Source organism: Molothrus aeneus, chromosome 1, assembly GCF_037042795.1.
Source record: "Molothrus aeneus isolate 106 chromosome 1, BPBGC_Maene_1.0, whole genome shotgun sequence".
Lineage (NCBI taxonomy): Eukaryota > Metazoa > Chordata > Aves > Passeriformes > Icteridae > Molothrus > Molothrus aeneus.
The window spans coordinates 44,632,420-44,646,483 of record NC_089646.1 but is presented as its reverse complement, the minus strand read 5'-3'; the positions used below and the strand labels follow the sequence as shown (position 1 = coordinate 44,646,483).

Sequence of the window (14,064 nt, the reverse complement as noted above, 5' to 3'; positions counted from 1 at the left end):
ACAGCTTGCTTTTGCAATAAATCAGCTTCACTTGATCATATTGATCATGGTGTGATGTCCCATTACTGATCTTCCACAGGCTACTACCACCACGGGGGCAGATTTTGGCATCTTCTCACATCAGGCAGCCCTGCAACCCCCTTGCTACCAAAACTTTTCCTTGTAAACTCAATCTGTTACACAATTGATTATATAAGGAAGCGGTCTGGGATATATGTATCATTTTGAAAAAGCTCCTTTGGCTATTTCTTTTGGCGTGTTTCTGGCTGTTCTGGATGGGATTGGGTAAGTAGATTGTTTAGAGGAGTAAGCTTAACTGTAGTAAGGCTGACAAACTCAAGTGATGCATTTGAAGTGTTTCTATATGGAACTGGGGATGGTGTGGCTAGATCCTCTCCCTCCGTATCTTTGGGTGGAGCAACAATTGACATTTTTGTAATTTTCTGAAGCAAGATGGCCTGCAACAACATTGGCCAAATGGCTTGCATCCCAAGAAAGAGGTCATCCAGCATGACACCCTGGAAGCAACAGCAGTCTCCAGGTTCTTATCTTGCTGTGGAAGCATTTTCTTCCTTAAAATAAGCCTCATGATGAACGGGGAGGTGAAACAGCACTGCTGATCTCACACATCTCTGCAGGGATGTGCCTCAATTCTGCAGGGATGCCCAGCAGAGGGAGCCGCGTCCCTTCACGTCGCTGTCCTTGTGCTCTGATAGTCTCTCATCTCTATTTAGGAGATGAAAGATGAGAGGCAAGGAATTGCCAAATCCTCGTTTGGTGGACACATCTTTTCCACATTGAATAATTCATGGTTGTTTTCTTTTCCACTTTAGCACCAAGAGAGTTGTGAGTGCCGTTTTAATCCTGCATTAGGGCAGTGGAGATCAAGCTTCTACACTGCCAGCAACTGCCAGTAATACTGCCTGTAACAGAAGAATTTGTTTCTGGTTTTAGTTCCTAGTTTCAGGTTTTGTAAGAATTAATACCAGGAGAGCTTGGCTGTCATGGCTTGACTCACACATTAAACTTTGACCTAAGGTCACACTGCCCACCATGGCTGAGGAAAGCTATCCACTGCTACACATGCAATAGTTGCAGATTTTCTTGGTTCACAGAAACTTATCCCTCTGCCTTTGGAGTGATGGTGAGTGAAGGTGGACATCCAAAGTGTTTGAGAAATACAACAGACCATTTCACATGGAAATTTTAGCATCCATCCATCAGCACCTCTATGGACTGATGCCCAGTGAAGTGCTGTTTGTTTAAAAACGAACAAAAAGATGATGTGACTTGTTGCAGACAGGTAGAAATATTATTAAAAAAAGGTCTTATTAAATATGGTTTAGGCCTTGCTACTCTAGTTAAGCTAGCAGTAGCTTGTAAGTTCCCATAAGGAAAAGTCATAAGACTGAAGACAGTTAACACAACAACCTATTCTAGTAAGAAAAATAAGTTTGCACCTGCATAAACAATAGATCTGTCCCATGAGAATCAGTGAAGAAAATATGTCAACAATCCAAGAATAGAGAGATTTGATGGAAAGGTAAAATGCCAGTTATTAACCAACTAATTGAGCGGCAAGAAAACTAGAAGCCAATTGAAGTTGAACACAAGGTCTGTGAAAACGGTATAAAAATGAATTACGTGAATAAAGAATTGGCTTTTTCTGCTTGAGGAAACTGAGTCCCTTCTGTTTCTTAATGCAACACTACTTGCCTGAATTTCAGTAATGCGCCAAGCTCTAGTGAGGAGCAGCAGTATTTAAGGAGATAACACACACTTCAAATGTTCCCTGTTGCTCAGTAGGGCTGCTCTTTCCCCTGTATCTTGTGTTGTGGGGAAGATCGGGGACAGTTGTGGGATGGAAGCTGTGTTGGGTCTGGATGAGGTCACAGTGAGTATGTGATAGGGTTGGAGGGAATTCAGGGCTGTTCAGGGCTTTATTTCAGTGTTAGTCTGTGAGAGCATCCTGCAGCATGCATGTTCTGGGAAGAAAGGTTCAAATGTACTTGGCAGTGTTAGGATTACAGTTGGACTCAAGGATCTTAAGTGCCTTTTCCAACCTAAATAGCTATGATTCTATGATAATTTCCCTTAGGTATTCCCATCTGTGCTTGGGTGGGTACGGGTGGAATGTGCCTTCCAAGGAAAAATGAAATGTTAAAGCAAACATGGGGCCCTTTGCCATTGCTGGCTATTGGCAGCATTGGGCCATCCCCCTCAGCCATCTTCACCAAAAGTCCTAGGAACAGGGCAGAGACATCACTACTTACTCTCTCCTAGACACTGGAACTGCAGAGCAGGGACAGCAGGTGCAGGACATGCAGGTGGGAGACAGGAGCACTTCAAAGACGTGGAGGAAATTGCAGATTTCTTCCACTGAAGAATGTAAATGCTCAAAATGAAAACTTTGTGATCATACAGAAGATAAAGCTGACATTTCCGTTCTGTAGGTGTTAAATGCAGAGGCTGAACTCACTGGCTTGGGGTTTCATGCATCTTTAATATAACAGAGGTCACACAGAGGAAAAACGACTTTAGGACTGTGCACTGCCACAGCAAGGACCTTACCTGTGACTTGGCATTGCAGCATAAGCTAAGGTAAATATTGCCAGCCTATATACACAAAGGTATGCCTACTTCTTAAAAATCCATGATATAAAGACAGTTTTTTTGCACTCTTTCAGACACAGTGTTGGATTATGGAGCAGAATTTGACAGACCTGCTGGGCAGCATTGGCTCTGAGAACATATTGGTGAGTCACTCCCTGCTGGGTTGCTCTCCTGCAAGCCAGGGCCAGTAGCACATTTTAGAGGTTCAGTTTTTCCTATGAGACACAGTGGAGATAGTGGGCATTCAGAAGAAATCAGTGTGATAGTTATTCTCTGGAAAGAAACAAAATGCAGGGTGAAAATATCTTTAGCTGATGACACTGTGCTTGTGGAAGAAGACTGTCCTTGAGGGCAGAGATAGTGCTAGGAGTGTCCTATGGAGGACATCCCGACAGGGATGCTGCTATCCATCTTCTTTAATTGTTTGCTGTCACAAGTCCTGCTCAGGGATGTGGTGGCTGCCTATGGGGAGTGGGCAAGCTGCAACGGGCTGGTGAGCAGGAAGAGGACATGCCACTGCTGCTGGTGCATCCCATTTCTGGCACTCAGCTAACTGGAAACAAAGCTTTTAGGAGATGAGTGTTACTATGTCAGTTTCTCCCTGGGCCATGCTCCCTTTCTCCTTTCAGAAGGAAACATAAAATAGGACCCCAAAACCCATATCAGGGGCTCTCAGCCTCCTGGCCATGCCCATGTCATTTCTGGTTTGGGGATGCTCCCTGTCTCTGGCCTCAGTACCCTAGGTGGACTCAGGCATGGGCCATGGCCCCACATGATGCCAGCAGGAGGATGCTGGTAATCTCTACCACCACAGCTGTGTTTTCCTTGATCTCCTCTGCCCCTGTGATGCCCCAGGATTCATTCTCGGTCTTACAGGGGGATGGCCAGTCACTCGTGTTCATTCCTCATTTACATCTTATACTGCAGCTGTGGCACATCTATTTTGTCCTCATGCAGCTGGGTGTGAGCTGACTCGTGCCTAGTATATCTGCTAATGTGGGATTTAGCTCATATGAATTTCATTGTCCTTGAACAGATGAGTTACATCTCACCAACACCTAACTCCTCTGCAGCCTATGAATATGCCTTCTACTACTCAGAACTACACATCATCTGTCATCCTGAAGGTATTCCAGCATTTGCATCTACCTTATTTCCAGTGCTGTACTCCATACTGTTTGTGGCAGGCCTCGTGGGAAATGCTTTGGTTGTTTGGATTCTGACAGTCTCCATGAAAATCAAGACCATGACTGACGTCTATCTGCTGAATCTGACTGTCTCTGACCTCCTCTTGGTATTCTCCCTGCCCTTCTTGGTTCAGTACTCCATTGTGAGCCAGTGGACTTTTGGAAATGCACTGTGTAAAATCATCAGCTCAGTTTACTTCATTGGTTTCTACAGCAATGTCTTCTTCATAACCATCATGAGCGTTGACAGGTACTTGGCCATAGTCCACTCCCTCCGTGTCCAAGGGATTCGGACAGCTGCCGTTGGGTTTATCACCAGTCTGGTCATTTGGGCAGTTGCCATTTTAGCATCAATGCCAGACTTACTTTTTTTCCAGGAAGTGAATGACAATAACCAGATTAAGTGCCTCCCTCACTATCCTGATGGCAACAATGGCTGGAAGACTTTCAGTAATTTTTTAGTCAACATCCTGGGGTGGCTAATCCCTGTTGTTGTCCTCATTTTCTCCTATCTCAGCATCTTGAAAAACCTTCAGAAGTGCCATACCAAAAACAAGTACAAAGCAATTAAACTGGTTTTTATTGTTGTCATTGTGTTCTTTCTCTCCTGGACCCCTGTCAACATTGTGCTGTTTTTGGACTCTCTGAGGAACATGTCCATCATCGATGACTGCCAGACAAGCCAAAGGCTAGACCTAGCCATGGAGCTGACTGAGGCACTCTCCTTTGTCCACTGCTGCCTTAACCCAGTCATCTATGCTTTTGTGGGTGAGAAGTTCAAGAAGCATCTCTGTAACATTTTGAAAAAATCTGCATGTTTTCTGTCGAACTGCAAAGGCTACGGGGCTTTTGGTGGGCGCAGCCTGGACAGGCACTCCTCTCTGCACACAAAGTCCTCACAGTTGTCTTATGTTGGCACTGTCTTGTAGAACAAGTCCAAAACTACATCCTGGACAGGTGACCTAAAATTGAGAAATCCTCAGCTGCGCATCCACAGCCATGGACTGTTTGAGCAACCTTTTAGGACATGAAAAGTAGAAGCAGCTGCTTGATTTTGCTTTTATTGTGGTTGATTTTGGTGTTCTCACTTTTTAGATTTTTTTTTTGCATCATCCTCCCTTTCCCTTGGCACCTCGTGCCTTGCTTGCTTCATGAAATTACCAGCAGACTCCCACACTGCCAGAGCAACATGGAGAGGTACCTTAGAAACACACCATCCCCCCTTCAGACTGAGTACTGAAAAGAACTGTTTATGTTTCCAAACCCTGGACACTTGGCCATTCCTTCCCTCGTCTCAGCAGAGTGTGCTGGCTTTGTGAGCAGGGATGGAACTTGCTCCAGGAGTGGGAACCTGCTCTTTGGAGGGAAATGGGGCCCAAGCTTAAGGTGTCATGCCAGGGTCTGGTTCCCAGTTGACAGATCTGAACAGTGCTTCCAGCCCCAGAAGAGCTTAGTGACTGAGTAATTGGATAAGCAACCAAGAAATAAATGCTGGCCATGTTTTGGTAAAATCAATATCAATTAATATCTAGGTATCATCCTGACTCCCCATCTGCTACCAGGGCCTGCAGCTTCTTGGCTGGAAGGGTTTGAAGCTGTAGTTCAGAAATGATGCTGTGAATGTCAAGCAACAGCCCCTACGGGAATGAATGAGTGCTCTAGGAATGGATGGAGAAATTGTTACCAGGAAAAAGGCTGAAGAGTGGAAAAAATAGTGGGTGTGAGCTGTCACATGTCCCTGTCAGGGGACTTTCTGAGCATTTCTGAACTTTTTGAACTGGTAACTGGTGTGCCAGTGTGGTCACTGCTCTTGAGCAGGCAGCTGGGATTGACATTCCAGTTACTGTTCCACCTTGGAATGACTGATTTTATATATGTGAATGGCTACCCATTCGTACAGATATATCTATATGTATCTGTACATATAGAGCTATGTACATATGCATCATATCTATACTTGCCCATGTGTGTATATATACACAAATACACACCCATATACCCATATATATACTTTTATATGTGCAAATACTGTTTGATAAATGCAATGGCTTTCTAAAGCTTTTTGTTCTCTTCTATTTGTCCTACAGGATAGCACCATACTTTAAGTTTCATAATAAAGATACTGTGTGCAATATAATTGCACTATCTTTACATCTGAGGAACCTGTCTCATCATTATTTGTGTCAGCATCTGCATTTCATTCTGTCCTGGACAGTCTACACAACTGATAGTCCTTCCAGCTGCCTCTTCTCTGCCCCCTCTTCAGTTCAGCTGCTGCCTGGTCCCAGCTGCAGGATCACTGCCTGGCACAGCAGTACAGTCTCTACCTTTCAGGTGCCTTATTGCCTGCCAGGCTTTTTTTGGATATGCAAACCCTCAGGTTCTCTAAAAAGGGTTTCACAAAAACTCAGGGCAAAGCCAAAGGGTGGTGGACAAGAGGGTGGCACCAACTCTCTCCCCTGCAGGTTCACAGTATGAGCCCTCTAGAGCACGATTCACTCAGCTGAAGCACAAGAGATGGGAATGATTTCTGCAGCCTCAGCAGTCTCACCCTGCACCCCTTGTGTGAGTGCTTTGGGACATGTGCTGGAACCCATTTGCCCAAGCTGGCAAGATGATGATGGCCTTTCTCTGGTTATGAGCAAGTCTGCTGGGGGATATCTTCCTCTGCTCAGAGGTTTCATTGATTGCTGTTATGTAGCTGTTGGAGGGAGGCTGTGATCCAGGGCTTCCCCACAAGGGCTGTAACCCAGTGGCATGAGGGTAGCCTAAACATGCAGAGCCTTCTTTGAAAAGTCTTTCACTTTTTGAGCTCCCACTGGAGGATATCCTGCCCTGTTGTTGCCACAACACCTTCTAGCAAGGAAGCAGGAGATGCTTTCTGCAGCTTGAAGGGTTTTTCTGCCAGAGGCAGCTGGCTTTGGTTTTATCAGCAATACCAGGAGCTCTGAGTTGGACCTGACCTCAACTTCTCCTCTCTGCCCAACTGCTTTATTCTGGTACTGCTGCCTTCCTGTGCAAAGGGAGAAGGTGATACCCACATCCGGAGAGTGCTTTGCTGGCAGGAGCTGCCCTGTGTTGCTCTGGGTGGCCAGAAGCACTCCTGTGGGTCACAGAGCTCCTCTGCTTTCTGAAGGGAAGAGCCTGGCGCAGTCTGCTGCCCTTCCAGTGCCTGTGAGAGCATTGAGAGCAGAAGACATCTTCCTGTATCTGTGTGCAAGCTGACAGCTTGAGAAAAATGCCAAATTTTAGGGTTTTCCCAAGAGCAGGGATCACAAGAAGCTGAAGCTAAACCATCCTGCACAGCCCTGGTGCCTGTTCACCTACTTGCATAAAAAGTACCCAGCACAGCTGCTCCACCACAGCTGTTCCACCACAACTGTTGTATGGCTCCTGCTCATATCTGCTGCTTAGCTTCATATCCTGATCTTGCTTTTTCTTTCTGCTGAGATAATGCAGGTTAAAGAGGATTTAGAATGATGTTGGCACATGAAACAGTCAGATGTAATCATGTTTTGGCCTCAGCACATCATTTTAAAACAGAGACCAGAGTAACTGTTACCCACATTCAAGCTTAAACCTAAAGTACATACTTGTTTTCTTTTGATTTACTGGTGTTACTTGCACCAGATGGTCCCTTCTACAGAGGGTCTCTTAGAAAGATGGAGACTTTGTCTGATGCCACTCATGATGCTCTCTGAACATCTGGATGGAAAGGCCTTGACAGGCTGGAGCACTGCAGTGGCATCAGGGGTGGTCATCACTTCCCACACTGCAAACATGTGCAGCAGTTGTTTGGGCATGTTTAAGGACCATGCTGTCCAACTACAGCAGCAAAATGGGATGTATGAGGGAGGACATGCCAGCTTATGATGTTTCTAGATCCCTCAGAAAATAGTGTCAAGTGGGACCTAGCAGATTGTTCCTCATCTCAGCTCTGAGCTGCAGGACTGCCACTTTAGCACAGATAATCACAGTCTGTTGTCCCAAAACTGTAAAATGTCCTGGAGTAAGAAACTAGTCCATATCCAGCTTTTTCTGGCATTATGCTGAAGCCTCCTTCCCAAGGCAATATGGAGACAAACTTATTAAATCCTTGGCAGAATCTCTGGCCTTCAGGTCACTTCTTCAGGCCAGTGGACGCAGTCTGGGGATGAGGATGAGACTGACTTGGTGCCGTCTGGAGGAGCCCTGCCAGCCAGCAGCACAACTCTGCCTCTTTCTGCTGTGGTAACATCCAGCTACAGCTGGAGGTCAGAACCAGGCAAAACTGTAAGGAGGGGAAAAAGAAAGGTTAATGAAGGGTGTTTGTGTCCCACTCTTCTCTTAGCTGAAGAATGCTCCTGTGCAGGGATGGGTCTCTACATTAGCATACATGAAACTGCCCAAGCCTGACTCCCCAAGTTAATTGTATCATATCCAGGAGAATTCTGTTTTATTTTCAGCCTCTTGAAAACACTTTTTATATATACAACTATATGTGTACCAATTATGAAGCAGCATGGAAATTGCTGACTGTGCCAAAAGAGGATCCAGAAAGGTGCCTCATGACAGAAGAAGAAAAAAACCCATGACTTTAGCTATTCTGTCCAGATATAAAAATAGTTTGGGAAGTTGAAAGGTAATTATAACTTCAGTCTGAATATATCAGGTTTAACTGTAATGTGTGGGCTGATATTTATATTTGGTTAACATACCTTAATGTCCCTTAAAAGGCAGCAAGTAATACTGGGCAAAGCAAAGCTGCCACTGTAGTGCGTCAGTTTTGACGCACGACTTGTGAGCAGTGTGCTTCTGCTCTAGGTAAATCTGTGTTTCTGCTGACTTGGCTGAAATGCCAAAATGTACGGAAACAGGTCACAGAATCCCCACCTCAGAATAGCACTGATTTAGGTTCCTACAGCCTCTGCTGACGTGTGTGTCTGCTGGGGCCTCATTCTGACCCCACATAGCTCTCCGGGCCTCTGGGTGTCCCTGCAGCTCTGCTGTGCTTTCCAGCAGCCAGTGCAGCTAGTGTAATGCTGGCGTCAGCAGCTGGGTCAGACTTACCACATTGAATGAACTCTATGCAAGAGAAAGGTACCACCAAGCAAACAGCAGTGCCAGCTGTGTCACCCCAGCAAACAGCTTTTCCTCCCCATGCTCCGATATCCAGGCAGATTTCCCACTAACATTAATGAATGTGCATGCAGGTCTGCATTGCCAAGACATTCATCCCTTTCTTCACCTGGCACCCTTGGAGGATGTGCAGTCTCTGTGATCCTCCACATGCCTGAGTTCAGAGAAGGTGTGAATGTGCGTGCAGAATGTGAGGATGGACAGAAGGAAGGAAGGAAGGACAGAGCTCTGGCTAACAAAGACTGCCAGGACATTGCAAAAGTATTGATTGCCCTTGGTGTTTGAGTCAGCACCAACCTTGACTGCAGCCCGCAGCAAGGTAAAGAGATCAGTGTAGCAAGAAATGTTTGCAAACCAGCTGCCTTTCCTATACAACAAGGGGTAGAGGAAACAGGTCTTGTTCCCTAATGCTCAGGTATTCAACTGGGCTGAGAGCAAAGAGCAATGCTGCGTGATTTTCTTGGGTCTTTGTCCATGCTCACTGCAAGGCAGACAGCATTTCCAATCTCCTCTCTCCCTATGTCTGCATCTGTCTCTGTACCCATGCACATCTTGCACCACCATCTCTGCACATCTCGGTGTCCCCAGCACCACCCTCCCTGAAGTGTGCTCAGCTGCAGCCCTGCAGAGAGAGGGTGGTGCTGGTGCAAGTGTACCCAACAGCTTCAGCCCTCATAAGCAGCACAAGGGAGAGAGAGGGGAGGGGGGGGAGGGAAGGAGGGAGGAAAGGCATTTCTTTATTCAGCATCTTGAACAGCAGCTTGCTGTTGGAGTGTGGCTCTGCAGCCATTCCTCCTCCCTGGATGAGCCTGGAAGGGAAGGGATATGGTTGCCCAGCCAAAGGCTTCTTCTCATCTTTCTTGGGCCTTGCTGTTACTGTTGGAGCTGACCTCACAAGCAGGGCAGCCTCACAACGCACTGTGAGTGATCAGTGTAACTCGGGTACACCCTGGAACAGGTGGTTCTGAGCAACTCACAGGCACACCACCTATCCCAGGGGAGGAGGACACCTGCAGGAGACCTGGCTGAGCCCCTGCCACCTCTCCAGGGCAGGACAGCACCATATCTGTGTGATAGCTGGAGCTCAGGATCACAATGGGATCACCAAGGCATGAGTGAGCCTAAGCACTAAACTGTTTCAATGCCACTATCCCTTCTGTGACATTTCTAATGTGGGAACAAATGTTTCTCTTAATTTTTGATATCTGTTTGAGCCACACTCCTTCTGCTTGTAGAAACTGTGCAAACATTCAGCTTTCTGTCACTCTTCCCTTCAGCAGCCCTCAGGATGAAACATTTTCATCCCTAGACATGACTTCTCTCTTCCTCACTCTGGGTAATTTCTGCATCCCCACCTTTTTAATGTAGAATAAATGCAGCTCCCACCCGTTGCTCCCACCAGAGCTCAGTTGGAGCTCAGTTGTCTTCTTGAATGTCTTCAGAACAATGACATGAAGGGATGAGGCTCTATCTGCTGGGTTTTGTCTCAAAAGTGAGGCACAGGAATGATTTTTGTGATTTTTGGGTGTGACTGTGTGTGAGCAGCTGGTGCTCACATCTGCACTAAAAGCTGCTGGGTGGGCTGTGCTGCAGGACAGCATGGGAGGAACAGGACGCCAATGTGGCAGGGGTGCAGTTCCAGAAGTGCCTCTACCCAGCTGACAAAAAGATGAGAGTTTTGGAGAAATTATAAGAGAAAAAATGTCCAGCAGGGGTCAGTGCAGCCATGGCTATGGTGTGTGTCATACTGCTGTGCCACGCAGAGCCGTTCTGCATCCCAGAACTCCTGTGGGACTCAGGGGCCCCATCCTGGGAGGATGGTGCAGTACCCCCAGGCCACTACTGTTCCCCACTGGCCTGCAGACGGGACTCCAGTGAAACTCTTGAGAACCAAGAGAGCCTCTTTTCATAAAAAATCACCACCATCAGGCTTTCCTCCATGGCAGCAAAAGCAGAGTGTGCTGGGGAGAGCAGCATTTTGATCCTTCAGACTAGACATTTCTCAACTGAGTGCTTTAGTCCACAAATCTTGAACTTGCCAGTGATACTGTGCAAAACCCTGCCTCCCCAAGCTGACCTGGCAGCCTGGCCATAGAGCAGGGGGAGATGCCAGTGGTGTTGAAGTACCTCTGGTCTCCCCAGATATTGAGAGAAATGAGTTTTCAAATTTGGAAGGCACTCAGAGGGAGGTGGAATAAAAAGAACAGGGTGTTTGCCCCTCTTTATCCACAGTGTCCCTGCACATGCCTCCTTTACTCTTGATTTCTTCCTGTAAAATCATTGTGGGCCTCCCAGCTGGGAAAGCAGCACACTGTACCTAGCCCTTCCCAGGAAAAGTCTCTCTAGTTACAAGGGATGCAATGTCTTTTTTGTTTTAGCTTGGAGAAACAAAAGATGTTTTTATCTATTGTGTATGGACCTGAATGAAAATCTTTTCAGCAGCTTCCTCAGAATTTTTTATTTCTGAGCTGTCCTCAATATGAGTGAACAGAGGCTAAAGATGGAGAGCAGATATATGGTTGATGTGGCAGTTGCCTTTCAGTTAGTATTGGTTTCACATCTCTTTATGCTGCACTACAAGTGCACACCATAATAATGAGTAGCACTCTTAACTGGGTTTATCACTCATAGCAGGATACAGCAGAATGCCTTTTGTGTCTCCGAGGGACACTGCTGAGGATCTCTGTGAGTCAGCTTGACTTGGTTTCTCTTTAATTGAAGTCTCCAGATAAAACCTGTGTGGGTAAAATTTGGTAAACTTCATTTCCTTTTGAGGGTAATAGCCTGCTCTGTGCTTGGTTCCAGTTAAATTCTGGGCAGCACAGGAGGAAGAGGTTGATGACCACCTTCAGGAAAACCCTATTGTTAGGAGGTTCTTTCTACCTGCAGGTAAGCAATGCCTGGGGACAACCTCTCCTGCTGTTACATATGGGAAGTCCTGACCCTCCTTCTTTTTGGGTTTTGCCTGCAAAGAGCTACACCAGAGGTACTGTGCAGAGTATTGGTGACCCAGGAGTGGGTGCCTGTCACCATGATATTTTCTGAAAAGTCCCTTCACCAGGATTACTTCTCCTGTGAAGATGAGAAGCCTCAGCTTCTCCATGTTTTGCTGCTCCGGAATGTGATTTGGAGAATTGTTTACCCAACATGTGAATTTTTTTTTTTACTTAATGACCAATCCCAGTCCAGCTCTGTTGGACTCTCTGGTCAGTCATGGGTCTTTATTATTCATTCTTGTCTAGCCTTCTGATGTATCCTTTCTCTTTATTTAGTATAGTTTTATTATATAATTTCTTATAATATAATATAATAAAATAATAAATCACCCTTCTGAGAACATGAATTCAATTCCTCATCTCTCACCTTGTCCTGGGGACCCAACACCACAACAGGTGCCCACCAAGGTGAGGGTGGCTGTGTCTCTCTGGGTTCTGCCCACGTTTTACAGCTCAGCAGCAAACCAGTTTGGCATGAGCAGGTCCCCAGTGGGGAAGCTCCTACTGGTCTATCTGTGCCTTCTTTACAAGGCTGAGGGAGGTGGGGAATGGAGGGACACAGCCCTTCATCATCCCATGAGGACATGGAGACAAATTTAGATTTGGGTGTCCTCTAAAGAACAGCACAACTACAGACAGGGCAGTGCTGCTCTGCTGGAATCAGACTATCACTGGCATTGAGGAAACCTTCATTCAACTTTCTGAATCTCATGATTCTCACACAATGAGAACATTTCCTTAGTACCATCTACCAGATGGTACTCATCTTTCAGAAGGAAATCATCTTTCAGAAAGTTAAATTTGGGTTCATAATTTGTGTAGTCATAGCTCCTACTTTCAGGATGTGGGGAGAAACCAGCCTTTTGATGTTGTCCTGAAAACAGTGCAGAGTGCTTTACATCTGTTTTTAAAGTGGTCTGCTGGCACTTGTCAGAGAAAAAGGTGAGTTTTGAAAATTCACTGCTCTGGCCCTTTATAATTCCCTACCCTTTAAACTTTCTTTTCCAGCAGTGTATCTTTGCTGTCCCTGGCTAACACCTATCCAGGAGTTAGCTCCCTGATTATTTCCACACATGCTTGTCCTGGCTCACCTGGCTGACATCACTTGCATAATTTGGCTGATGTTGGAGGCCCATGGTTTGACCTTAGTTACATTGCTATGTAGCTGTTGGGGATGTAACACTTGCTAGATAAAGCATAATACAGTAAAAACCCACAAAATGTGGCAGAAATACCAGAACTGAACTTACATGAAGCCTGGTAACTTGCTAATCAATCCACAAGCAACAGCTCAGGCAACATGGAAGAAGATACTCTCCATCCACAAAATCCCACCAAGGTCAGCCTGCCTGAAGACAACACAACTCTGCCTTTTGGGAGAAGGCATTTTAATCTCCCTTGACTTTTGAGGCAGGGGCAGTACCTGGAAAACACCTGGGGGTGTTTCCAGGACTGAATTCCTTGTGTCCTGGAGGGCCTTGGTATTGGTACAGCAGCCAACTGGATGCAGTGTCTGTTTCTCATAACACACCCACTGCACAGCCTCCTGCCCTGTTCCACCCCAGAGGAGCTGCTTTTCTGTGTCCAGGGGTGCCTGGCAATGTGCTTCACAGCATCCCAATTGGGCTGCACTTGTGCAGCACATGCACGCACTCGTGCAACCCTGAGCAGGGTGCTCAGGTCAGGGGCCAAGAAGGGTCCTTGATTTTTGAACATCCCAATATTTTAAACCCTCTGACTCCACTGGGCTGCAGAGAGAGAATAAGCTTAAAATCTTGTTTACAGGCAAAGAAGGGGCACAATATATCGTAGGTAGAGCCAAAAATTTATTGTGAGTGCAATGGCATTCTCAAGGCTCCAAATGTTATCAGTTTAAATCTGCTGGTTGCAGAAGAACAAGAACATTATTGCAGCTTCAATTTTTTGCACACACATAGTTTCTATCCATTTTCCTGGTGTTATGCTCACCCTTATCCCTGCCCCTTTGGGTCCTAAGGCTTGTGGTTGTGGTGAAGTGAGGTGTCAGAGAGAGCTGTGAACACCTCCAGTCCTTCCCTGGGATGAGTGCAATGTTAACCCTGATTTTCCTTCTTTTTTTTTCCTGGATCTGTTTTGGATTGTTTTTCTATGTTTTCCAACATTCTTCTATA

General features: G+C 46.1%; 1 protein-coding gene across 1 annotated transcript; it reads left to right on the top strand.

Moving 5' to 3' along the window:
- The first annotated feature begins 2,691 nt into the window (after window positions 1-2,691).
- LOC136571490 (C-C chemokine receptor type 8-like) lies at window positions 2,692-4,729 on the top strand. Its single transcript, XM_066571922.1, has 2 exons — window positions 2,692-2,756; window positions 3,650-4,729. The coding sequence occupies exons 1-2, from the start codon at window positions 2,703-2,705 to the stop codon at window positions 4,727-4,729; spliced, it is 1,134 nt and encodes a 377-aa protein (XP_066428019.1). The 5' UTR covers window positions 2,692-2,702.
- Window positions 4,730-14,064: the final 9,335 nt, after the last annotated feature.